The following is a 27,368-nucleotide window of genomic DNA, read 5'->3' on the forward strand; positions in this document are numbered from 1 at the left end:
ACCGCACTTCGAAGCTCTTTCCATCTCCTGTCGCCTCCAGCTCAAAAATATCTCCAGAATCCGTCTTTTCCTTTACTGTCAATCTACTAAAATGCTTGTGCATGCCCTTATCATCTCCCACATTGACTACTGCAACATCCTTTTCTGTGCCCTCCCTGCTAACACCCTTGCACCTCTCCAGTCCATTCTTCACTCTGCTGCCCGACTAATCTCTCTCCTCGCTACTCCTCTGCTTCCCCCCTCTGCAAATCTCTTCGCTGGCTCCCATTCCCTCAGCGTATCCAGTTCAAATTACTAATACTAACCTACAAAGCCATCCATAACCTGTTTCCTCCTTATATCTCAGAACTAATCTCCCGATATCTTCCCTCACGTAATCTCCGGTCCTCCCAAGACCTCCTTCTCTCCTCCACACTTATCCGCTCCTCACCCAACCGCCTCCAAGACTTCTCCTGAAAATCCCCCATCCTCTGGAATTCTTTGCCCCAACACGTCCGACTATCAACCACATTCGGATCCTTCAGACAGAACCTGAAAACCCATCTCTTCAGGAAAGCCTACAGCCTGCACTGACCCCGCTGCCTCCTCATCACTACCAGAGCTACCGCCTCACCAACACAGGAGCTACTGCAACCCCCCAACCTACTGTCTCCTTCCCCACCATCCTGTAGAATGTAAGCCCGCAAGGGCAGAGTCCTCGCCCCTCTGTATCAGTCTGTAATTGTTAGTTTGCTTACTGTAAGTGATATCTGTAATTTGTATGTAACCCCTTCTCATGTACTGCACCGTGGAATCAATGGTGCTATATAAATAAATAGTAATAATAATAATAATAATAAAAATAATAATAATATTAATGAACTAACTGAAGGGGTACCAGTAACGTTGACCACAACTGTATTTATTAGAACCCAATCTGATCATTTTATACAAAATTTTGACTCACTTGAAAACCCTTAAGAAATATCACTTCATAATGAATAAATTAAGTGGTATCTGTCAGCAGGTTTTTGGTATAAAATCTAAGAGCAGCATGATATAGGATCTGAGAGCCTGATTCCTGTTGCTGTTTCTATAAAATCAGTGTTTTATCAGCAGAAGATTAGCACTACTGGACTAGGTGTCTTGTGCTCTATTTAATCTTACACCCATTACTGATCAGCATCTTTCTGCCAATGTACAATGTACACAGAAAGTTGCCAATCAGTGGTGTGAGCTGTGTTTTACAGGGCTCAGAATTTGAGCACTGCTAGATCTGCAGCAGATTAATAGTGACTATATCAAAATGACAGCAAACAGCTCAGCAAGAGACACATCGCTGGAATTACGTTCTCAGCCACGATATACTGCTGCTCTCAGATCGCATAACAAGAACCTGGGGACAGATTCCCTTTAAGACTCACCATTTTATATTACAGGTAAATCGTTCTTCCCTACTGGTTGATGAACTTGACAAAGGGCAAGTGACACTTGATGAACAGATGATGAACCTTACTGACATGGAGTCGGATATTCAGAGTACGGCCAAGCTTCCAGATAACTCCACAGACTCTGATGTAGACGATATAACAGCTGAGGGTTAGTCTTGTGTTTTAGCTTTTCTTTTGACTTTTCCTTTTTTTTATTATTTTCCTTTTCCACCTTTTTTATAAATTTTCAGAAGGTTTCTTCGATTCATTGGTACAACCAAGGATTCCTGCTTCATCCTTCCTGCTAGGTTCACATTGCGTTAGGGCAATCCGTTTGGAGCATATGCTAGCGGATTGCGCTAACGCAATGTCCCAAAAGGGATCGCGTTTGGCGATCCCGCTAGCGCAGATACCCAATCTGCGCTAGCGAGGAACGGACCTCGGACGCTGCAAGCAGCGTCTGCGGTCCGTCCGAAACTAACGGACATCGCTAGCGCATGCCAAAAATGGCATGAGCTAGCGATGCGCTAGAGATCCGTTAGCACATTGCAGTCAATGGGTGCGCTAACAGATCCGTTACATAGCGCTAATTGCGACAATTGCGCCATGTAACGGAGTCCGCTAGCGGACACCCATTAACGCAATGTGAACCTAGCCTAAGAGTGATATAGACAGATCTCGATATCAGAAGTGCTTAGTGGTGAAGAGACTACAATACTTTCCTCTTTTCCCAAATTAAAGCCACAAGACACTTGTTAGTCCACTCTTATTACATAATTGCGTTTTATTTTCTGACATTCAAACACTGAATTTGAAACTTTATTAATTCAATATGAAAGTAATATTACTGTGTGGGATCTGCAACTTTGTGAATAGTTTTCTAGCTTTCCTTTTACCTTTGGGCACCCATCGGGTCACTCTATGTTTGCTAGGGATATTCTTCATAGATTGCACCATTTGACTTTTCTATGCAGTTCGAATTTTAGTATCTAAACCAGCTTCTAATAATCTTAACGGCTAATATTTAGACACCTATTGCTTTATTTAATATTGCTCAGTTTAAAATCAGCATTTCTCTGTCATATGGCTTTCTACTGATTTCTTATGGGGCAGCATGATGATACATGTACAATTCCCAGCCATCTCAAAGACGCCACTTCTGCATTAGGAGACAGCAGTATCTAAGTGACACTTGGTAGATGCAATGTCTTTTAGGGTATGTGCACACGTTCAGGTTTTTTTCGCGTTTTTTCGCAATAAAAACGCGATAAAACCACATTAGAAACTGCAGACATATGCATCCTATCATTTAGAATGCATTCTGCAATTTTTGTGCACATGATGCGTTTTTTTTCCGCAAAAAAAATGCATTGCGGTAAAAAAAAGCAGCATGTTCATTAATTTTGCGTTTTTTTCGCGTTTTTCCCGCTATTCTATGCATTTGGAAAAAACGCAAGAAAAAACGCATCAAAAAATGCATCAAAAACGCGCAAAAAAACGCATGCGAATTTCTGGCAGAAATGTCAGGTTTTTGTCAGGAAAATTTCTGCCAGAAATCCTGACGTGTGCACATAGCCTTAGGGTACCGTCACACAGTGGCATTTTGATCGCTACGACGGCACGATCCGTGACGCTCCAGCATCATAACAATATCGCTCCAGCGTCGTAGACTGCTGTCACACTTTGCAATGTACGACGCTGGAGCGATAATTTCATGACGTATGTGCGATGTAGAAGCCATTGGTTACTATGCGCACATCGTATACAATATCGTGCACACCTTTGTTACACCATGCGATCATGCCGCCACAGCGGGACACTAGACGACGAAAGAAAGTTTCAAACGATCTGCTACGACGTACGATTCTCAGCGGGGTCCCTGATCGCAGGAGCGTGTCAGACACTGCGAGATAATAACTATATCGCTGGAACGTCACGAATCGTGCTGTCGTAGCAATCAAAATACCATTGTGTGACGGTACCCTTACAGTTTTACATCATGGCCAAGAATTTGCCTACAGGCACTCTCCTTTTGTTGTGTATCTGCTGACTTAAGAAATAGATACCATCCCCACTCCAGTTAACCCATTCTCATTTCTATTTAACTCACCAAGTAAAAGCTGACAGCTTACCTTGATGTTTTTGTTTGCATTTTAGGAGCCATGGTATATATTGGGTCATTTGAATTCTCATTGCTTAATATGTATTTCTGTTGATTTGCGTTCCCATTCCTTAGATATGTTTCTTAAAATGAAAAAAAAAAGTTATTGCCTTTAGATATGGCGTGCTGCAATTTCCAAAGTTTGACATGAAAGTCTACAGTCACTCTGTAACTGCAGACTTGTGAATCCTCATAGTGCACACTGTCAGGAGTCTTCGCTGCCAGTAGCAGGCGGCTGCAAGTATGAGATATGCAAACATCCGGCCACCCTCCGACTTAACGTCCACAGCCTAGCTCAATTCACTTGACAACAGGGATTCGCTTGAGCAGTGGTTCACAGGTAAGTACAACATGATTATTTGTTTTAGCAGAAGAAATGTTGACTTTATCTAAGGAAGCTATACATTGTGGCATGGTCTGTGAAGTCTATCCACGAAAATGTGATGGAGTTTCACAGTTAATAATGCAAAGAGCTGCTCTTTTTCTTGAAAGCACCGCTTCATTTTTATGCTATCAGTTAGTTTTCCAGCAAGTAGATGTTTTTTTTTTTTTTTCAAGTCAATGTAATAATTTGGGGCAGTGATGTTTTTTTCTTAATTTTATGAGATATTCTCCCTAATCTCAGTCTTAATGGTGTGCCCCCCCAAACAGAAGTCCCAAAATCAAGGCCCAGGAAAAAGCGCTTCTTCTATGAAGATCTTACACTGGAATGTAGAAGGTGAGGTGCAGGCAGGTAATGCTATGTTATAAGCTCACAGGTGGTTTCAGCAGGACCCCTGTTTATTGCTAGAAAAGTTGGCCAGTACGTGGAATATATCACTTTGGAAACAAGCATGTAACTCTCAGATTACATGAATCTAATGGTAAGTATTTTTCTCCAGCATTTGTTGAAAATATACCTATCATTTCATGAAACTTCGGATTTGCGGAAGTAACATGACAGAAGTTTTGTTTGGTGAGGATTTCAGTTCAGAGACCCCATTGATCGCATTGTGGCCGTTCAACTGGGATTGTCTTTACTAGGCTGTCGTTAAGAAGGCACTGTCCGGGTTACCAGTGTATGATAATATAGTGTTAGATCTACTGTAAATGGGAATAATGTTTGACATTGTTAACAATGGAAGAAACGCGGTTCGCTGCTGGAGTGGTCTCCAAGGAGGGGGAAGGATAATTTACCATAAAATGTAAAATGAATAAGAATATGTGATATGTAATATCTGCTTTATTTTGTTATCTTTAATAAAAAAAAAGAAGGCAGTGTCCGAATCCCGTTTTGCTGGGGCAGGTTCGGAAGTAGGCTCCGACGTGGCCGCCAAGGGTGTACTAGACCCAATGTGAAGCACCCTTCGTGATGAATGAATTATTGACTTAAAGGGGTATTCCCATCTCCAAGATCCTATCCCAATATGTAGTAGGTATAATAATAATATAAGCAAATATTTCCAATTAGACATGTGGTACAGGTTTTCTGATTCACTATGTCTTTCCTCATGTGCATGGTTACTACCACTAGCAAAAAGTTAGCTGTCACTGGATACCAAAGGTCCTGCAATGCCTGCACATGAAGAAAAAGACATACCGAATCAGAAAAACTATACTACATTTCTAATTGGAGGCATTTGCTAATATTATTACACTGACTACATATTGGGATAGGATCTTGGAGATGGGAATACCCCTTTAACCCAATTTCACACATCTTGAGATGATAGGCTCTGATAGGCATAAATGAGGCACTTCGCTCAGGCAAAGAGATGCAGCAGTCAGGCTGGGTATTGCATTTGATCATAGTCTGGGTTTAGGAGTTATAGAAAATTGCTTTACTTTTCTGAGGCACATTGTTCAGCTGTGTGCTTCTGTCCCTTCATTTCAGTGATCAGTGCAGGTCTCTGCACTCAAAACCCCTCTGATCAATACATCGGACATTTCACTGTGGCGTCCATCACAGGCATCCATGACACACAAATGTTGAGAACTTTTCCCAACTTATGCATTTAAATAAAGGTACAAAAACAGTGTAAAGTAGCTTAGTAGCTTTAAATTCCCATTCTTTGGATCCAGCTGCCCATGGTTTGTATAGTTTAGGAAACCTTTCTTATGTGCAGTTATAAAATAAGTGGGGGTGGTTCTTTATCATTTATAACAGATGAAAAAGATATGAATCAAGAAATTAGAGACTGATTGTGGCTGATATAAGCATGAAAAAAGAAGAAACATGAGGCCCAGAAAGAACCTTTTGTGTGAAGTATTTAGTGCAAACAGAATTAAAACACGAATAAAAGCTTTAAGAATAAAGGTACCGTCACACTCAGCAACTTTGCAACGAGAACGACAACGATCCGTGACGTTGCAGCGTCCTGGATAGCGATCTTGTTGTGTTTGACACGCTGCAGCGATCTGGATCCCGCTGTGCCATCGCTGGTCGGAGCTAGAAGTCCAGAACTTTATTAGGTCGTCAGGTCGGCGTGTATCGTCATGTTTGACATCAAAAGCAACGACGCCAGCAATGAGCATAGGGGGCGTCGCAGCGTCTCCTCCTAGCCAGGTAGGCGTGTTACATTACAAAAGCAGACGCCCTCAGCCGCGACGGCCTGGGAGGGAACTTGCAGCAGGAACAATGGTTGTGGGCGGAAATGAGTGGCTGTGACGCCGTCTCCCTGTGAACGCTGATAGGCCACAGCGGGATCATCTGTAGCTGCGTTCCAAAATATAAACCGCGACTCTACTCCTTTGCAATCACTTGTGCGTCCTCCGCCACTTACCAGCCTCACGTGAGCGTCCTGTTTGGAATTCCAGAACTCTGCATACTCCCGATGTCTTCGTCCTCAATCTCTTTCAGCTTATCAACGGTTACTAATATCTTTGTGCTGTTTGTTTCATCTGCCATGCAGCAATGCTAATTTATGTGTATTGTAGAGTGATGTATACTACATCTCTGCAGAGATCTCTTTTAGCTTGCAAGTTTGTAAACAAATACGCTTTTGCGTTGGCTGGCAGCCATTTTGAGCGTTCGCTTTATGGAAAGGTACACAAATATGCTTTTGCGCTGGCTGGCAGCCATTTTGAGCTTTCGCTTTATGGAAAGTGTATTGTAGAGTGATGTATACTACATCTCTGCAAAGATCTGTTTGAGCTTGCAAGTTTGTAAACAAATACGCTTTTGCGCTGTAGTATTGGCCGTTAGTGGTCATTACTGGGTAACAAGGATTTGGTGATGTGAGTAGCCTTAAGATGTTCACCAACAAAATGGCCACCACCAAAATTACATTTGCCATCCACAAAATAGCCACTATTAGAATTAACACTTTTTCCATCCACAAAATGGCCACCGTCAGAATTACATTTGCCATCCACAAAATGGCTGCTACCAGCATTAACAAATTTACCATCCACAAAATGGCTACCACTAGAAATCGCACATTTGCCATCCACAAAAAGGCTACCATTAGAAATAGCACATTTGCCATCTACAAAATGGCTGCTATCAGAATTACATTTGCCATCCAAAAAATGGCGGCTGCCAGCATAACACATTTGTCATCCACAAAATGGCTGCTAACAATAAGAAAAGCACACGGCCCATCCACAAAATGGCTGCTAACAATAGGAAAAAAGCACACGGCCCATCCACAAAATGGCTGCCATCAGATTAAGCACATGGCTCTGGGCCACCATTATACGGTCGTGGCCCCTCACAGGATATATTTTTGTAATACACAACTCAAAACTCTTCTTTTTATTCCTTTTCTCTTCTAACCAATTTTCTCTATATAGACTTTCAGACACTTTTTCTCATGCCCTAGCAGTAGATCTTCTAGGATACTTTTTTTTTTTCTTTTCAAGACAATCTTCCACTCCAGGGGCTGTAACCTCCCCCCTTCTGGCATTCCACACAACTTCACAAGCCTTTTACATTGTTTAACATGACTCTTCCCTTCACAAGCCATTTTGAGCATTCGCTTTATGGAAAGGTACACAAATACGCTTTTGCGCTGGCTGGCAGCCATTTTGAGCTTTCGCTCTGTAGTATTGGCCGTTAGGGATCATTACTGGGTAACAAGGATTTGGTGATGTGTGTAGCCTTAATCACTTAATGACAGCCAATACGTCTTTTAACTGACCTGAGATATTAGAGAATAGCCTCCCCATACAGGTAACAATCCAGTAGCTGTCGGCTGTGCACTATAGCTGACAACTTTCTGCATCAGCCAAGATCAGTGTTTGCACCACCCAAATCCGTTTAACCCCTAAGATGCTGCTGTAAATAGTGACTACATCATTATATATGGTTAACTGTTGTGAATTCCGCTATTGGGCTCCCTCCGGTGGTTGTAAGTGGCACTTTTGTGAGTTCTGCTCTTGGGCTCCCTCCGGTGGTTTTAAGTGGTATGGCTGCTCCTTGGATTTAGCAGTCTGCAGCTGCTTCCACTGATTGTCTTTCTGCTCGGCTATTTTTGCCTGGCTCTTCCCTTCAGCCAGTGCCACTTGTCAATGGTTCCTGGTTGGATTCACATCTCTCTTGGATTTCCCTGATATCCTGACCAGTCCTGCAAAGTTAAGTCCTTGCTTTGCTCTTTTCTGTCCACATGTTGTGGACTTATTCGTTCTGTGCATTCTATGTTTTGTCCAGCTTGTTAGTATTGATTAATTCAGTTAAGCTGGAAGCTCTGGGAAGTAGATTTACCCTCCACACCTTTAGTCAGGTGTGGAGATTTTTGTAAACTCTGTGTGGATTTTTGTAGTTTTTAATACTGACCGCACAGTAATCTATCCTGTCTTATCTATCTAGCTAGACTGGCCTCCTGTGCTACATCCTGGTTTCATTCTGTGTATGTCTTTTCCCTCTCCACTCACAGTCATTACTTGTGGGGGGCTATCTATCCTTTGGGGATTTTCTCTGAGGCAAGATAGTTTTCCTGTTTCTGTCTTTAGGGGTAGTTAGTTCTCAGGCTGTGACGAGGTGCCTAGGGAGTGACAGGAGCATCCCACGACTACTTCTAGTGTTGTGTTGAGCTTAGGGACTGCGGTCAGTACAGGCACCACCTCCTTCAGAGCTCGTCCCATGTTGCTCCTAAACCACCAGTTCATAACAGTACAAGTGGCCAAAAATGAATTAAATGCATCTCAAAAGAAGGAAAAAAAAATTCTGAGCCATTTTTTTTTCTGTGCTCTGTTTTGTTTTGTTTTTCCTCTTGATCTCTGGGTGGTTCAGGATTTATGCTCTGGCATGGATGTTCAGGGTTTATTTTCTCGTGTGGATCAACTTGCTGCAAGAGTACAGAGTATCCAAGATTATGTTGTCCAGACTCCGGCTTTGGAGCCTAAAATTCCTACTCCTGATTTGTTTTTTGGGGACAGATCCAAGTTTTTGAACTTTAAAAATAACTGCAAATTGTTTTTTGCTTTGAAACCCCGTTCTTCTGGTGATCCCATTCAGCAAGTTAAAATCATCATATCCTTGCTGCGTGGTGACCCTCAGGACTGGGCATTCTCCCTTGAATCAGGGGATCTGGCATTGCTGAATGTAGACGCATTTTTTCAAGCGCTCGGATTATTGTATGACGAACCTAATTCTGTGGATCATGCAGAAAAAACCCTGTTGGCCCTGTGTCAAGGTCAGGAAGCGGCAGAATTATACTGCCAGAAATTTAGGAAATGGTCTGTGCTCACTAAATGGAATGAGGATGCTCTGGCTGCTATTTTCAGAAAAGGTCTTTCTGAAGCCCTTAAAGATGTTATGGTGGGCTTCCCTACGCCTGCTGGTTTGAGCGAATCTATGTCTCTAGCCATTCAGATTGATCGGCGTCTGCGCGAGCGCAAAGCTGTGCACCATATGGCAGTGTCCTCTGGGCAGAGTCCTGAGCCTATGCAATGTGATAGGATTTTGACTAGAACAGAACGGCAGGAATTCAGACATCAGAATAGGCTGTGTTTTTACTGTGGTGATTCTGCTCATGTTATTTCTGATTGCCCTAAGCGTACTAGGAGGGTTGCTAGGTCTGTTACCATCAGTACTGTACAGCCTAAATTTCTTTTATCTGTGACCCTGATTTTGCTCATTGTCGTCCTTTTCTGTCATGGCGTTTGTGGATTCAGGCGCTGCCCTGAACTTAATGGACTTAGAATTTGCCAGGCTCTGTGGTTTTTCCTTGCAGCCTTTGCAGAGCCCTATTCCTTTGAGGGGCATTGATGCTACACCATTGGCCAAGGATAAACCTCAGTACTGGACGCAGATGACCATGTTCATGGCTCCAGCACATCAGGAAGATTGCCGTTTTCTGGTGTTGCATAACCTGCATGATGTGGTTGTACTGGGTTTTCCATGGTTACAGGAACATAATCCGGTGCTGGATTGGAAATCTATGTCTGTGACTAGTTGGGGTTCTCAAGGGGTACATAGTGATGTTCCTTTGATGTCAATTTCCTCTTCCCCCTCTTCTGAGGTCCCTGATTTTTGGTCGGATTTCCAGGATGTATTTGATGAGCCCAAGTCCAGTTCCCTTCCTCCACATAGGGACTGTGATTGTGCTATTAACTTGATTCCAGGTTGTAAATTCCCTAAGGGCCGACTTTTCAATCTGTGCCAGAGCATGCCGCCATGTGGAGTTATGTTAAGGGATCTTTGGAGAAGGGGCATATTCGGCCGTCTTCGTCACCATTGGGAGCGGGTTTCTTTTTTGTTGCTAAGAAGGATGGCTCCTTGAGACCCTGTATAGATTATCGTCTTCTTAATAAGATCACGGTCAAATTCCAATACCCCTTGCCTTTGCTTTCTGATATGTTTGCTCAGATTAAGGGGGCTAGTTGGTTTACTAAGATTGACCTCCGAGGGGCATATAATCTTGTTCGTATTAAACAGGGTGACGAATGGAAAACTGCATTTAATACGCCCGAAGGCCATTTTGAATACCTCGTGATGCCATTCGGGCTCTCTAATGCTCCATCTGTGTTCCAATCTTTTATGCATGATATTTTCCGCAATTATCTTGATAAATTCATGGTCGTATATTTGGATGATATTTTGATTTTTTCCGATGATTGGGAGTCTCATGTGAAGCAGGTCAGGATGGTATTCCAGATCCTTCGTGATAATGCTTTATTTGTGAAGGGGTCTAAGTGCCTATTCGGAGTTCAGAAGGTCTCTTTTTTGGGTTTTATTTTTTCTCCCTCGTCTATAGAAATGGATCCTGTTAAGGTCCAAGCTATTCATGACTGGATTCAACCCACATCTGTGAAGAGCCTTCAAAAATTTTTGGGCTTTGCTAATTTCTATCGCCGTTTCATTGCCAACTTTTCCAGTGTGGTTAAGCCCCTTACTGATTTGACTAAGAAAGGCGCTGATGTGGTCGAATTGGTCCTCTGCGGCTGTTGAGGCCTTTCGGGAGCTTAAACGCCTATTTACTTCTGCCCCTGTGTTGCGTCAGCCGGATGTTTCTCTTCCTTTTAAGGTTGAGGTTGACGCTTCTGAGATTGGGGCAGGGGCCGTTTTGTCTCAGAGGGATTCTGATGCTTCTTTGATGAAACCGTGTGCTTTTTTTTCCAGAAAGTTTTCGCCTGCGGAACGCAATTATGATGTCGGCAATCGGGAGTTGTTGGCTATAAAGTGGGCGTTTGATGAGTGGCGACATTGGCTTGAGTTAGCTAAGCACCGTATTGTGGTCCTGACCGATCATAAGAATCTGATTTACCTCGAGTCGGCCAAGCGGCTGAATCCTAGACAGGCTCGATGGTCCCTGTTTTTCTTCCGTTTTGATTTTGTGGTCTCGTATCTTCCGGGATTTAAGAATGTTAAGGCTGATGCCCTCTCTAGGAGTTTTTTGCCTGATTCTCCTGGAGTCCTTGAGCCGGTTGGAATTCTTGAGGAAGGGGTGATTCTTTCTGCCATCTCCCCTGATTTGCGGCGGGTGCTTCGGGAATTTCAAGCTGATAAGCCTGACCGCTGTCCAGTGGGGAAGCTGTTTGTTCCTGATAGATGGACAAGTAAGGTAATTTCTGAGGTTCATTGTTCAGTGTTGGCTGGCCATCCTGGGATTTTTGGTACCAGAGATTTGGTTGCTAGGTCCTTTTGGTGGCCTTCCTTGTCGCGCGATGTGCGTGCTTTTGTGCAGTCCTGTGGGACTTGCGCCCGGGCCAAGCCTTGCTGTTCCCGCGCTAGTGGGTTGCTTTTGCCTTTGCCGGTCCCTGAGAGGCCCTGGACGCATATTTGCATGGATTTTATTTCGGATCTTCCTGTTTCCCAGAAGATGTCTGTTATCTGGGTTGTTTGTGACCGGTTCTCTAAAATGGTCCATCTGGTACCTTTGCCTAAGTTGCCTTCCTCCTCAGATTTGGTTCCATTGTTTTTTCAGCATGTGGTTCGTTTGCATGGCATTCCGGAGAATATTGTGTCTGACAGAGGTTCTCAGTTTGTCTCTAGGTTTTGGCGGGCCTTTTGTGCTAGGATGGGCATTGATTTGTCTTTTTCTTCGGCGTTTCATCCTCAGACTAATGGCCAAACTGAGCAAACTAATCAGACCTTGGAAACCTATTTGAGATGCTTTGTGTCTGCTGATCAGGATGATTGGGTGGCTTTCTTGCCGTTGACCGAGTTTGCCCTTAATAATAGGACTAGTTCGGCTACTTTGGTTTCACCTTTCTTTTGTAATTTTGGTTTTCATCCTCGTTTTTCTTCAGGGCAGGTTGAGCCTTCTGATTGTCCTGGTGTTGATTCTGTGGTGGACAGGCTGCAGCAGATTTGGACTCATGTGGTGGACAATTTGACGTTGTCTCAGGAAAAGGCTCAAAGTTTTGCTAACCGCCGTTGGTGTGTTGGTCCCCGGCTTCGTGTGGGGGATTTGGTTCGGTTGTCTTGTCGTCATGTTCCTATGAAGGTTTCTTCCCCTAAGTTTAAGCCTCGGTTTATTGGTCCTTATAAGATTTCTGAAATTATCAATCCTGTGTCTTTTCGTTTGGCTCTTCCAGCCTCTTTTGCCATTCATAATGTTTTCCATAGATCTTTGTTGCGGAGCTATGTGGTGCCCGTTGTTCCCTCGGTTGATCCTCCTGCCCCGGTGTTGGTTGAGGGAGAGTTGGAATATGAGGTTGAGAAGATTTTGGATTCTCGTTTTTCGAGGCGGAGGCTTCAGTATCTTGTCAAGTGGAAGGGTTATGGCCAGGAGGATAATTCTTGGGTTGTTGCCTCCGATGTCCATGCCGCCGATTTGGTTCGTGCTTTTCACTTGGCTCGTCCTGATCGGCCTGGGGGCTCTGGTGAGGGTTCGGTGATCCCTCCTCAAGGGGGGGTACTGTTGTGAATTCCGCTCTTGGGCTCCCTCCGGTGGTTGTAAGTGGCACTTTTGTGAGTTCTGCTCTTGGGCTCCCTCCGGTGGTTTTAAGTGGTATGGCTGCTCCTTGGATTTAGCAGTCTACATCTGCTTCCACTGATTGTCTTTCTGCTTGGCTATTTTTGCCTGGCTCTTCCCTTCAGCCAGTGCCACTTGTCAATGGTTCCTGGTTGGATTCACATCTCTCTTGGATTTCCCTGATATCCTGACCAGTCCTGCAAAGTTAAGTCCTTGCTTTGCTCTTTTCTGTCCACATGTTGTGGACTTATTCGTTCTGTGCATTCTATGTTTTGTCCAGCTTGTTAGTATTGATTAATTCAGTTAAGCTGGAAGCTCTGGGAAGCAGATTTACCCTCCACACCTTTAGTCAGGTGTGGAGATTTTTGTAAACTCTGTGTGGATTTTTGTAGTTTTTAATACTGACCGCACAGTAATCTATCCTGTCTTATCTATCTAGCTAGACTGGCCTCCTGTGCTACATCCTGGTTTCATTCTGTGTATGTCTTTTCCCTCTCCACTCACAGTCATTACTTGTGGGGGGCTATCTATCCTTTGGGGATTTTCTCTGAGGCAAGATAGTTTTCCTGTTTCTATCTTTAGGGGTAGTTAGTTCTCAGGCTGTGACGAGGTGCCTAGGGAGTGACAGGAGCATCCCACGGCTACTTCTAGTGTTGTGTTGAGCTTAGGGACTGCGGTCAGTACAGGTACCACCTCCTTCAGAGCTCGTCCCATGTTGCTCCTAAACCACCAGTTCATAACAGTTAATATAGTGTGGGGGCTTCCTCTTTATCCCAATTGATGCCCTCAGATCATGATTTTGTGGTCCTGATGTTTGCCGTGGCAATTCATGACCAAATAGCAGCATTAGTATCTGATGGCTGTTGTAACCTGTTCAGAAGTTAGAGGCATTTAGGTGGTAAAAATACACATTTTAATTTCTGTCTTACCACTTTGCATTATTTCCTATAAAGCACCTGAATGGTTAATAAACTACCTGACAACAGTTTTCGATACGTCAGGGAGTGCTGTTTTTAAAATGGTATCACGTTTTGGGGTTTCCCAATATATGAGTCCCCTATAGTCACTTCAAACATGACTAAGTCCCTAAAAAAATAAATTTAGTCAATTTCCTTGAAAAAATGAAAAATTGCTGCTACATTTTTAAGCCTCCAAAAAAGCTAACAAAATAAAATAACATTTTACAAATGATGCTGATATAAAGCTGACATGTGGGAAATGTTATTTATTAATGGTTTGCTGTGGTATGACCATCTGGATTAAAGGGATAATCATTCAAATTTTGAAAATTGCTAATTGTTTAACAATTTTTTTTGATATTTTTTATAAACAAACACAAAACATATTGACCTAAATTTACCATTATCATAAAGTATAATGTGGCACGAAAAAACATTATCAAAATCACTGGGATTTGTTGAAGAGTTGCAGAGTTATTACCACATAAAGTGACACTGGTCAGATTTTAAAAATGTGGCTCCGTCACTAAGGGGTTAAGATGTTCTCTAACAAAATGGCCACCGCCAAAATTACATTTGCCATCCACAAAATAGCCACCATTAGAATTAACACTTTTTCCATCAACAAAATGGCCACTGTCAGAATTACATTTGCTATCCACAAAATGGCTGCTTCCAGCATTAACAAATTTACCATCCACAAAATGACTACCACTAGAAATCGCACATTTGCCATCCACAAAAAGGCTACCATTGGAAATAGCACATTTGCCATCTACAAAATGGCTGCTATCAGAATTACATTTGCCATTATTTTTCTTTTCAAGACAATCTTCCACTCCAGGGGCTGTAACCTCCCCCCTTCTGGCATTCCACACAACTTCATAAGCCTTTTACATTGTTTAACATGACTCTTCCCTTCACAAGCCGTTTTGATCGTTCGCTTTATAGAAAGGTAAACACATACACTTTTGCGCTGGCTGGCAGCCATTTTGAGCTTTCGCTTTATGGAAAGGTAAACAAATACGCTTTTGCGCTGGCTGGCAGCCATTTTGAGCGTTCGCTTTCTTGCTTGCTGTAACTTAACTATTTCTTTCTTTCAGATGTCTGCCAATGACCAGGAGTTTGTTCGGGCACTCATCGACATGTACCGCTCCCTGCCCTGCTTGTGGAAGATCAAGTCTGCGGATTACAGCAACCGCTACAAGAAGAAAGCTGCGTACGAGAAACTGGTGGCCCTCTACAAGCAGCATCATCCCACTGAGACGGTGGATGAAAACATTGTGCGGAAGAAGATCCAGGCTCTCCGCACAGTCTAGAAAAAAAAAGTGAACAAGGTGGAAAAGTCCATGAAGTCTGGGGCCGGAACCGACGACGTCTATGTGCCCAAGTTGTGGTACTATGACCTGCTGGCGTTCACTCGGAACCAGGAAATCCCTCGCCTGTCCCAGACCGTGACAAGCCTTTGTGCGCCAGCTGCTGAAGAGATCCTCCCAGAGTCTCCTGACGAGCGTGTAAGTACCCCCTAGCTTCCCTGCTTGTAGCATGCCCTGTGTCTTGTATGTTTATGATACTGCACGGTTTCCAATAATAATAATTCACGTTTTTCATTTTTAATCCACCAGATAATAACAGTTGCCACTTCCTGTTCAGATAAGTATGTCCAAACAGTCCTTCCCTACCTTTAAATGCTGTCTTATTTCAAAAGTCGAAAATAAATTTAAATTTTGTGTCTTCCGCACATTCGTACAGTATAGCCGGCAAAAGTAGTTCAGCCCAGCTCTGTAACCCCTGTGGTTTGCTACCCAGATAACTGTTCCTCATAGCTTCCCACGGACGGGCATTTCCTGTACTCGCAGGTGCCTCCTGAACAGCTCCAAACACCGGAAGGCAACAATGACGAGACCCCTCAGTCCTCCATAAGCCCGTGTGTCGAGGAGCAGACACGTCCACAGCGCCCATCTCACAAAAGAAAGGCAACTGCGGGCACACCTGTGGATCTCCTGGCACTGGCCAGCAACATAATGACCCAGCATGCCACAACCCAGCTCACCGGATTCCCATCCTTCGTTGCGGAACGCTTAAATAGATTGGACATTACCCAGCGAACGCACGCGGAGAGAGTCATGTTCGAGGTTTTGAACGCGGCAGCCGCAGGCAAACTGACTGAGACAACAATGTTGACCAGCAGCGACCGTCAGCCCAGTGGCCAGTTTTATTGGGGACACCAGCAAGAGCCCATGCACAGCACTCCTGTCCGCTGACTGGCCCCACATCATTTGCAGTTCCGGACACCACCTCCACCCCCTTCTTTTGGTGACTTTTCGCAAGGACCTTCTACGGCCACACACCAGTACAGCGAGATGGACACCTACTATCACCATCTGTAGTGTTCTTGGACTGAAAACGATAGAGACTTCTGTTTCCTAAGCACTTCATGCGTTCACACTGCCGTTTTTTTTTTTGTCCTTCATTTACCTGTTGTTTTGTTGGGCACAATTTTCACTTGTTACTGGTGTAATATGTCAATAAACTTTATAAGCTTCACATGGTCTCTTTTCTTTAGATTTATTGTTTACGTAGTCACATAATGTATAAGTGAATATATTATATATATATATATATATATATATATATATATAATAAAATCAGGAAAGCGCTAGGGCAGAGGATGCTGCGGACTCCCAGGATTCATATGTTTGCTACAGAACTAGAGTATGTGCATAGATAGATATATTTATGTAGACATTGAGACAGAAAAAGGAATTGCATGGGTGATCAACAAAATGGTACACGAGAGCACATCAATCAAAAAAAATGTATTCCATGATACATGGTACAAGGAAATGGCAACAGTTGTGCTACTGCTGGAGATGCTGCCATGGACAGCCCCTGGCCCATTGAAAAAGTCGCAGTACTTCTCCCTGCAAATCGTCGCATCATCAGAGTTCCTTCCGGATCCGAGACTTTCCAAGCCTGAAACGCTGTGCTCGTCGAGACGCCATTCGCCCTGGGTTACATCTCCGTTTAAAGGGTCAACAGAGTCAACATATTGTGGAGGGCTGTATGCACTGGCATCACGGCGGTGTAGAAAGTTGTGCAGGACGCAACAGGCAAGCACCACAGAGTCAATAGACGAGAGTTTCATGTTGAGTGCAGTGTGGAAAACCCAAAATCGGTTTGCCATAATACCAAAAGCATTCTCCACAACGCGTCGAGCTCTGGAAAGTCTGTAATTAAAAATGCGTCACTCCGGAGTCAGAGTTTTCTGGGAGAATGGCTTCAGAAGGTTGGGATGCAGTGGGAACGCCTCATCTCCGACAAACACAAAGTTCATGTTATCAGTAGTGTCGCTGTTTGGCGGCAAGGCCAGTTTGTGTTCTTTCAAGCAGTCCCCAAAATCGGTGTGCTCCAAGACTCCGCCATCAGATACTCTCCCGTTGATCCCTACATCCACACTTATAAATTCATAGTTTGCATTAACGAGGGCCATCAGAATAACGCTGAAATAACCCTTGTAATTGTAGAAAAATGAGCCGGAGTGTGGTGGTTGGGTGATGCGGACATGTTTCCCATCCAAAGGCCCCACCGCAATTAGGGAACTGCCATTGCTGCTGAAATCCATGGGAAATCTGTTTCCAATCATCCTGGGTCTCCGGGAAAGGCATGTAAGTGCGGTGTAAAGCTGAGACGATTGCATTACATGTCTCTGGGATGATGACGCTGAGCAAGGATCGGGAAATAGCTGCACACTAATGCAAGTCTTGCATAGACCTGCCAGTCGCCAGGAACCGCAGCGTGACAGCCAGTCTCTCATCCAAGGGACAGCAGCTCGCATCCTGGTATTTTGCCGCCTGATAAAAGGTTACACAGCAGCAAGTAGCACATTAAAGGAATCCTCCGACATTCGCAGGTAGTTCCTGAAATCATGCGGGTTGTTCTCCTGCAGTTCCCTTATTAGGCCCATATGGGACAATTGATTCCTCTTCTGCAGCCACTGTCTGGTCCACATGCGCTGCTGTCGCTTAGTACGAATGTTCCACGCATGAGCCTCCTGCTGGCGGTGAGCTTCAACCAACAACGCAGACGCTACAATGACAGGTACATCTGTAATAGACATGGCAACCTGAAAAAGCAAAAAAAAGAATTAGTACTTATGATTTGCTAAACTGACACAAGACATCCAATACTGTAAGGTAGCATTCACACATTGCGTATTTGCCGCATATTATACGTCCGTTAAATACGCAGGGCTAATAAGCAGCGTTGACGCAACTGCCGTTCCCCATAGACACCCTTTGTTTGCTAATAACAGTAGTTCACACACTGCATACGAAAATACGCTGTGTATCTTTACGCAGGTGCGTATTTTTCATAAGCAGCATGTCAATTTATGCAGCATATATGCTGCACAGATACAGACGTACAGTATGCAGCTGAGTTGCAATGTGTGAACGTACCTTAAAATCACTGTACAAGCCGCTGAAACCAGGATGATGAGCGCTGCGGCTTGAAACCGGGAATGCCAAAGAGTGATTTCAGGAGCCGGCGCCACAACTGCGACGCTGTGTATACCGGCGCCACAACCACGACGTTGTGCATAAACGGAGACGCTATAGCGATGCGGATCGCGCGGCATCACGCCTGAGTCAAGGACCTCCTCTGGGCGTGGTTAGGCAGTGCCGTCCAGCTAAAATGGCGGCGAGACAGCGTTCTGCTCCTCCTTTGGGGCAGGAAGAGCTGAAGTTTGTTTCCAAAATGTATTCCTGGGACTACGAGGGCCTGGAGACTGCACCAGCCCACAGGAACCTCCACAGGCAGGAGGTGCTGCGCCGCATTGGACGCCTCATGGAGAGGCGATTCGGCATCCGCCGCAGTGCGCTGCAGCTACGCAAGAAGTGGGCTGACCTGCGCTACAAGACCCCACAGCATCTGGCAGAGTTGCGGGCGGAGACAAGGCGTGGCAAGTACCAGTATGGGGGAATCGGGAGACGCAAGTTGCCGGGAGGGGGGAATCGGGAGACTCGCGCTCGTGGTTGCCAACTTGTCCTGGAATTCCCGGAAAAACATGACACTTTTTCCTCATGTCCGTATTGTCCGCAAGGAAAATGCGGTGTCCGTGATAAATGGTCAGGTCGGGGGTTCCAGAATCTCCACAAACATTTAAAATTTTGGGATGTCCGCAATTTTTAGCTAGATTGTCCAGAAATCATTTAGGAGGAGGTTGGCAACCCTGCGCGTGCTGCCAGGAGGGGGGAATCAGGAGACGCGCGCTGCCGGGAGGCGCTTCCTAGTGATGCAATAATACATGTCCCAGGCCACGCAGAGCATTGAACACCAGAGCCCCCAGACAATGCAGAGTATAGCATCACTGGGAAGAGTGATTTCTATTTTCTATATATGTATGTACATTTGGCGACTCAAAATTTCATTTGGCTACTAACTTTTGCTGCCAATGGCGCCTAGGTATTTTTTTTTAGTCTGGAGCCCTGTACTTTTGGTGTCTAAACATTGCGGTTCTTTAATTTTTGTGTAGAGAGATGGCGCCGGCAACAGGGGTCGTCACCTGCCAGCACTGGCCCTTCATCCGCCACCAGCGGCACCCCACAGCCCGGGCCGTCACGTATGTTAACCATCATTCGTTGCGATTTTATTACTGCATATGGGACATTAGAGGGGAGCTGAAATATTGTATACATTACAGATGCAGTAAGGACCAGGCGCGGTAGCACCCCTCCACCATCGTCAACACCTCCCTTCTGCCACTCGCCTTCTTCCCACGGGTCAGCGGTGTTCTCCCCAGAGGCGAGCAGTGGCTCAATTGGTAAGTGACCAAAACTGCGAGCGGTTCCCCACAGTGTGTTCAATTGTTAACCCGATATGTATTTGCTTCCTTATTTGGTGCGGCACAAGCAAGGGGTTGGGAGATCAGCAGCTCTTCCGGGGATGAGCAACCGGCATCCCTTCTCCGTAAGTATACAGACAGTGGGAGGGGTTATCGGTGGGATGTCACATATGACAGCGAGAAAAAAAACGTTCTCGCCCTCTGTGACAGGACAAAATTGAGTGTGTAGTAAATCTCAGGGTATGTTCACACATGCCGTATTTGCAGCGTAATCACCGTCCGTTCTCCGACCTCTTTTATCCACAGAAACTCCCACCATGAAAGAGCTGCTGTCCAGGCAGAAGCGCCTGAAGAAGACTGCAGCGCAGCAGATAAAGCAGCAGGGACGCACGCTGCGACATCTCTTGGCCCACCGCCGTGGGAGGTTTTGATTTTTTTTTAATTTTATTTTATAGTTCTTAAATATAAATGTGTTATATTACCGTTATGTTGTGTGCTGATTTAATTAACTAGCGGACCAGGCCAGGGCCAGCCAAGCCAAGGCAGACACAAAAGAGTTGGTTTACCTTTCCATACAGTGTGCGCACAAAATGGCAGCCAGCGCAAAAGAGTTTGTATCCTAAAGTGCCTCCATCTTGTGCGTCCGCTTGCCAGATGCACAAGATGGCTGCCAGAGATGTTTTATACATCATTTTACCAAGTACATAGATAAGCATTGCTGCATAGCCATAACTATACACAGAAGAAACAAACAACAACTCAAAGATATTTCACACCGTTGATGAGCAAGAAAAGAACCGATGAAGATGCCTGCAGTATACCGAGTATGGCGTTCCGGACAGGACACTCCCGGGAGAAGAGGATCGTAGCTGGCGGAGGGTCGTTCCGGACAGGACGCTGGAAAGGCAGAACGTGAAGACGCAGCTCTCAAAAAATATGGAAAGACTGAATCGCTGGAAAGTCGCGGTTTATATTCCGGGACGTCATATCCTGGGTGTCTCCCTGTGGAGAAACACGCCTATCTGGCTACGCTGCAATGCCCCTAGATGTGTGTCGGATCGGTACACTCCGGCTGTTTGACATGGAGCTAACAACCAGCGAGAACGAGAAGTGAGTCGCCGTTACGTCACTGGATCGCTCCTGCATCGTTCTGGAGTTGCTGTGTTTGACGTCTCTACAGCGACCTAAACAGCGACGCTCCAGCGATCTAGTTTAGGTCGGATCGTAGTCTATATAGCTGCAGCGTCGCTGAGTGTGACGGTACCTGTAGGTACAGGAGCAGGATATAGATTAAACACTACAGGGGGCTGATTCTGGAGAGAGGGTAGGGGGTGTACTTGCTTTATTTCTTCTTTTTCTAATATACCTGTGCAAACATTGGTAAACTTTTTTCCTAAACCAGAAACAGTGAATTGCAAAAGAATGTAAAGAAATCTGCCATTGAGGTAGAGTTTGAGGCCTCCATATATATCAAATTGTTGGCCCACCCTGACATAATTAGCAGATTGGAATGACTTGGATCTTTTATTTTTGGCTAGAGGTAGATTAAAAAATTACACTCCATATTTCTCTTTAAGAAACTAGCCTAAAAAAAATAGGTCATTTACATACAGGTGCTTGTCACAAAATTAGAATGTCATCAAAAAGTTAATTTATTTCAGTTCTTCAATACAAAAAGTGAAACTCATATATTATATAGAGTCATTACAGAGTAATCTATTTCAAGTGTTTATTTCTGTTAATGTTGATGATTATGGCTTACAGCCAATGAAAACCCAAAAGTCATTATCTCAGTAAATTAGAATACTTTATAACACCTGCTTGAAAAATGATTTTAAAATCCGAAACATTGGCCTACTGAAATATATGTTCTGTAAATGCACTCAATACTTGGTTGGGGCTTTTTTTGCATCAGTTACTGCATCAATGCGGCGTGGCATGGAGGCGATCAGCCTGTGGCACTGCTGCGGTGTTAAGGAACCCCAGGTTGCTTTGATAGCAGGCTTCAGCGCATCTGCATTGTTGGGTCTGGTGTTTCTCATCTTCCTCTTGACAGTACCCCATAGCTTCTCTATGGGGTTAAGATCAGGCGAGTTTGCTGGCCAATCAAGCACAGTGATACTGTTGTTTTTAAACCAGGTATTAGTACTTTTGGCAGTGTGGACAGGTGCCAAGTCCTGCTGGAGAATGAAATTTCCATCTCCAAAAAAGCTTGTCGGCAGAGGGAAGCATGAAGTGCTCTAAAATTTCCTGGTAGATGGCTGCGCTGACTTTGGACTTGATAAAACACAGTGGACCTACACCAGCAGATGACATGGTTCCTCAAACAATCACTGTGGAAACTTCACACTAGACCTCAAGCAGCTTGGATTGTCTGTCTCTCCACTCTTCCTCCAGACTCTGGGACCTTGATTTCCAAATGAAATGCAAAATTTACTTTCATCTGAAAACAACACCTTGGACCACTGAGCATCAGTCCAGTTCTTTTTCTCCTTGGCCAAGGTAAGATACTTCTTGCGTTGTCTATTGGTCATGAGTGGCTTGACACAAGGAATGTGACACTTGAAGTCCATGTCCTGGATATGTCTGTGTGTGGTGGCTCTTGAAGCAATGACTCCAGCAGCAGTCCACTCCTTGTGAATCTCCCCCAAATTTTTGAATGTCCTTTTTGTTAACAATACTTTCAATGTGCGGTTATCCCGGTTGCTTGTGCACCTTTTTCTACCACACTTTCCTACCACTCAACTTTCCATTAATATGCTTGGATACAGCACTCTGAACAGCCAGCTTCTTTAGCAATGACTTTTGTGGCTTACCCTCCTTGTGGAGTGTGTCAATGACTGCCTTCTGGACATCTGTCAAATCGGCAGTATTCCCCATGATTGTGGAGCCTACTGAAACAGACTTGGAGACCTTTTTAAGCACTTAGGAAGCCTTTGCAGGTGTTTTTTGTTAATTATTCTAATTTACTGAGAGAATGACTTTAGGGTTTTCATAATCATCAACATTAACAGAAATAAACACTTGAAATAGATCACTCTGTTTGTAATGACTCTATATAATATGAGTTTCACTTTTTGTGTTGAAGAACTGAAATAAATTGACTATTTGATGATATTCTAATTTTGTGAGAAGCACCTGTACATAAAACTAGTCACTAGTGATGAGCGAGTGTACTCGTTGCTCGGGTTTTCCAGAGCATGCTCGGGTGACCTCCGAGTATTTACTTGCTTCATTGATTACATGTGGGGATTCCTAGCAACCAGGCAACCCCCACATGTACTCAGCCTGGCTAGTAGCTGTAATTCATTCAGCTGCCGGGATGAAAACGAAATGTCTGAGCAGTCATAAATACTCGGAGGTCACCCGAGCATGCTCTGGAAAACCCGAGCAACGAGTACACTCGCTCATCACTACTAGTCACACTTGTTACTAAAAGTATGTGAACCTATATGAGCATATCAGACATCCTAGTCCAAATCCATAGGCATTACTATGTAGTTGGACCTCCTCTTGTGGTTATGCCAGTCTTGACACTTCTAGGAAAGCTTGTCATAAGACTTTAATGTGTCTTTTGGAAATTGTACCCATTTATCCAAAAGAACATGTGTGAGACCAGACATGTGTGCATTGTGCATCTTTTCAAGACCCTCCACACCAAACTTGTAAAACCCTGTCATTATAGAGCTCTCTTTGTACACAGAGGCAGTCATGTTAATCAAAGGAAAGGGTCTTCATAGAGTTGGAAGAAAACAATTGTCTAAAATGTCTGGGTAAGCAGTAGCAATAGTATTACCCTTAACTGGACATACGAGGCCTTGCAAAAAAACCTGTAAAACAGGCCCACAACATTATCCTTGCTCCTGCACTACAATAGGCCCTCTGCATTTCTGTAAGTAGTAGGGCTGAGCAAAAATATTTTCAGTACTCTGGTCCTGCGGTCTTGTCGGTAGTCTATGGCCACTGGACCAGAACCCTGCAAACTTTCTGCTACTTGTGGTATAATGTCGTGACAATATAATAATCAGAAGATGCACCAGGGATGTCGCAGGTAGCAGGATGTTCACAGGACTCTTGTCTGGTGGTCAGGGACAACTGACATAGCTGCTTGACCAAGGTCCCACAAACCTTTTTGCTTAGCAGCAGTAGGTAGCATTTTCTGGTTGTCTGCCAAACTTCTGTAATGCCAAACCTCATAATGCCTGATAGAGAAATCTTTTTCTTTGTCTGTACCCCTGCTGTACTGCTTTAGTAATAGGGCTTATGTCTCTATACTTGGTAGTCTATTATGAATAGGTAATTCAGAACCACAATGGACCTTGAAGTTCAGAGCACACAAAGTGACCTGACAATAACCAAAAAAACATAGGACGAGCTCTGAGACGTGGGAACTCTGCTGACCGCAATCCCTAATCCTATCACACCACACTAGAGGTAGCCGTGGATTGCGCCTAACGCTCCCTATGCAACTCGGCACAGCCTGAGAAACTAACTAGCCCTGAAGGAAGAAAAATAAGCCTACCTTGCCTCAGAGAAATTCCCCAAAGGAAAAGGCAGCCCCCCACAATAATGACTGTGAGATAAGATGAAAATACAAACACAGAGATGAAATAGATTTAGCAAAGTGAGGCCCGACTTACTGAATAGACCGAGGATAGGAAAGATAGCTTTGCGGTCAACACAAAAACCTACAAACAACCACGCAGAGGGGCAAAAAGACCCTCCGCACCGACTAACGGTACGGAGGTGCTCCCTCTGCGTCTCAGAGCTTCCAGCAAGCAAGAAAAACCAATATAGCAAGCTGGACAGAAAATATAGCGAACAAAAGTAACACAAGCAGAACTTGGCTTATGCTGAGCAGACAGGCCACAGGAACGATCCAGGAGGAAGCAAGACCAATACTAGAACATTGACTGGAGGCCAGGATCAAAGCACTAGGTGGAGTTAAATAGAGCAGCACCTAACGACTTAACCTCATCACCTGAGGAAGGAAACTCAGAAGCCGCAGTACCACTCATATCCACCAACGGAAGCCCATAGATAGAATCAGCCGAAGTACCACTTGTGACCACAGGAGGGAGCTCGACCACAGAATTCACAACAGTAGTCTGATGCAATGAAGGTGCTTATGTCTGTATCCCTGGTTGTCTTCTGCAGTAAAGTTGTTTATGTCTGTATTCCTGGTGGTCTGGTGATGTGAAGGGCCTTATGTCTGTAGCCCTGGTGGTCTTGTTCAGTAAAGGGGCTTCTGTCTGTATGCCTGGTTGTGTGGGGCAGTTAAGGGGCTTATGGTGATGTAGTGCTTATGTCTGTATCCCTAGCGGGATGTTGCAGTAAAAGGGCTTATGGTTATAACCCTGGTGGTCTGGGGATGTGAAAGAGGTTATGTCTGTATACCTGGTGGTCTGGTTATGAAATGTCTTATGTTTCTATCCCTGGTGGTCTTGTACACTAAAGGGGCTTATGTCTGTATCCCTGGATGTCTGGTGATGTAAATGACTTAATATATGTGGTCTTCTGCAATAAAAGGGCTTTTGTATGTCTACCTGGTTTAGTGGTGCAGTAAAGGGGCTTATGTCTATATCTCCAGTGATCTGCTGCAGTAAATGGGCTTATGTCTGTACCCCTGGAGGTCTTGTGATATGAAGGGGCTTATATATGTACTAGATGGTGGCCCGATTCTAATGCATCGGGTATTCTAGAATATGCATGTCCCCGTAGTATATGGACAATGATGATTCCAGAATTCGATACTGTGCCCGTTGCTGATTGGTCGAGGCGAATTCGCGGCAGACTGTGCCCGTCGCTGATTGGTTGAGGCAATCTTTATGACATCATTGTCGTCATGGCAACCATTATGACATCTACGTCGATACTGTGCCCGTCGCTGAATCAGAAACGTGGGATTTCTATGTCCTTTATGACATCATCATCGCTGTGCCCGTCGCTGATTGGTCGAGGCCTGGCGGCCTCGACCAATCAGAGACGTGGGATTTCTACATCGATACTGTGCCCGTCGCTGATTGGTCGAGGCCTGGCGGCCTCGACCAATCAGAGACGCGGGATTTCCAGGACAGACAGACAGACGGAAAAACCCTTAGACAATTATATATATATAGATCCCTGGTTGTCTTCTGCAGTAAAGGTGGTAAAGTCAAGTCTGTGTCCCTGGTTGTATGGCAATGTGAAGGACCTAATATCTGTAACCCTGGTGGTCTTCTGCAGTAAAGGGGCTTCTGTCTGTGTACCTGGATGTGTGGTGCAGTAAAGGGGCTTATGTCTGTATCTTTAGTGATTTTCTGCAGTACGTTGGCTTATGTCTGTACCCCTGGAGGTCTGGTGATATGAAGGGCTTATGTGTGTATTCCTAGCGGGCTGGTGCAGTACAGGGGCTTATGTCTGTATCACTAGTGATACACTAGTTTGGTGATGTGACAGAATTATGTCTGTAACCGTGGTGGTCTTGTGCAGTAAAGGATCTTATGTCTGTATCACTGGAGATCTGATGATGTGAAGGGGCTCATGTCTGTATCCCTAGCAGGCTGATGCAGTAAAAGGTTTATGTCTGTATCCCTGGTGGTCTGGTGATTTGAAAGGATTTACAGCAGTTGTAAAAAGTATTGAGCACGTCACCAATTATATAAATAACTATATTTCTATTGACATGAAATTCTCACCAGATGTCGGTATCAACCCATCCAGTCTACACAGGCAAAGACATCAAACCATAAATGTCCATAAATTAAGTTACATGTAATAATGAAAAAAAATGAAAAAGTATTGAACTTGCTTAGTGAAATATATTTAATACTTTGTACAAAAGCCTTTGTTGGTGATGACAGCTTCAAGACTCCTCCTGTATGGAGAAACTAGTCACATGCATTGCTCAGGTGTGATTTTAGGGCATTCTTCCAAACATGCTCGTCAAATCCTGTAGGTTCCTCGGCGCCTTCTGTGAACTCTTAGCTTTAGTGCCTTACATAAATTTTCTATTGGATTCAGGTGAGGCGATTGGCTGGGCTATTCTAGCAGCTTTATTATTATTATTTATTTAATGCAATGTCGCGGCGACCAAAAAAATGTAATTCTGGCGTTTCAAATTTTTTTCTCACTATGCCATTTAGCGATCAGGTTAATCCTTTTTTTTATTGATAGATCGGGCGATTCTGAACGCGGCGATACTAAATATGTGTAGGATTGATTTTTTTATTGTTTTATTTTGAATGGGGCGAAAGGGGGTGATTTAAACTTTCATTTTTTTCACATTTTTTTAACTTTTTTTTTTTACTTTTGCCATGCTTCAATAGCCTCCATGGGAGGCTAGAAGCTGGCACAACTCGATCGGCTCAGCTACATAGCAGCGATCATCAGATCGCTGCTATGTAGCTGAATTGCAGGCTTGCTATGAGCGCCGACCACAGGGTGACGCTCACAGCAGGCCGGCATCAGTAACCATAGAGGTCTCAAGGACCTCTATGGCTACTATCCTGATGCATTGCTGACCCCTGATCATGTGACGAGGGTTGGCGATGTGCTCATTTTTGGCCTGATGGCCGGAAGCACCGGTTAAATGCCGCTGTCAGCATTTGACAGCGGCATTTAACTAGTTAATAGCGGCGGGTGGATCGCGATTCCACCCGTCGCTATTGCAGG

The 27,368-nt window shown here is 44.4% G+C and overlaps 1 protein-coding gene and 1 long non-coding RNA gene across 5 annotated transcripts in view; both read left to right on the forward strand.

Annotated features, from left to right (window-relative positions):
• The window catches only part of PHC3 (polyhomeotic homolog 3), a 179,695-nt gene that overhangs the window by 112,934 nt on the left and 39,393 nt on the right, over positions 1-27,368 (forward strand). For all 4 annotated transcript variants that reach the window (XM_069727342.1, XM_069727345.1, XM_069727343.1 and 1 more), the window contains exon 11: positions 1,419-1,578. In XM_069727342.1, coding sequence (XP_069583443.1) covers positions 1,419-1,578 — 160 coding nt within the window. The remainder of the gene's footprint in view (positions 1-1,418; positions 1,579-27,368) is intronic.
• Positions 4,219-16,430, forward strand: LOC138638216 (uncharacterized). Its single transcript, XR_011312467.1, has 3 exons — positions 4,219-4,288; positions 14,974-15,384; positions 15,496-16,430. It is a non-coding gene; the product is annotated as an uncharacterized lncRNA (long non-coding RNA).

The sequence above is a fragment of the Ranitomeya imitator genome, chromosome 5, assembly GCF_032444005.1.
Source record: "Ranitomeya imitator isolate aRanImi1 chromosome 5, aRanImi1.pri, whole genome shotgun sequence".
Classification (NCBI taxonomy): domain Eukaryota; kingdom Metazoa; phylum Chordata; class Amphibia; order Anura; family Dendrobatidae; genus Ranitomeya; species Ranitomeya imitator.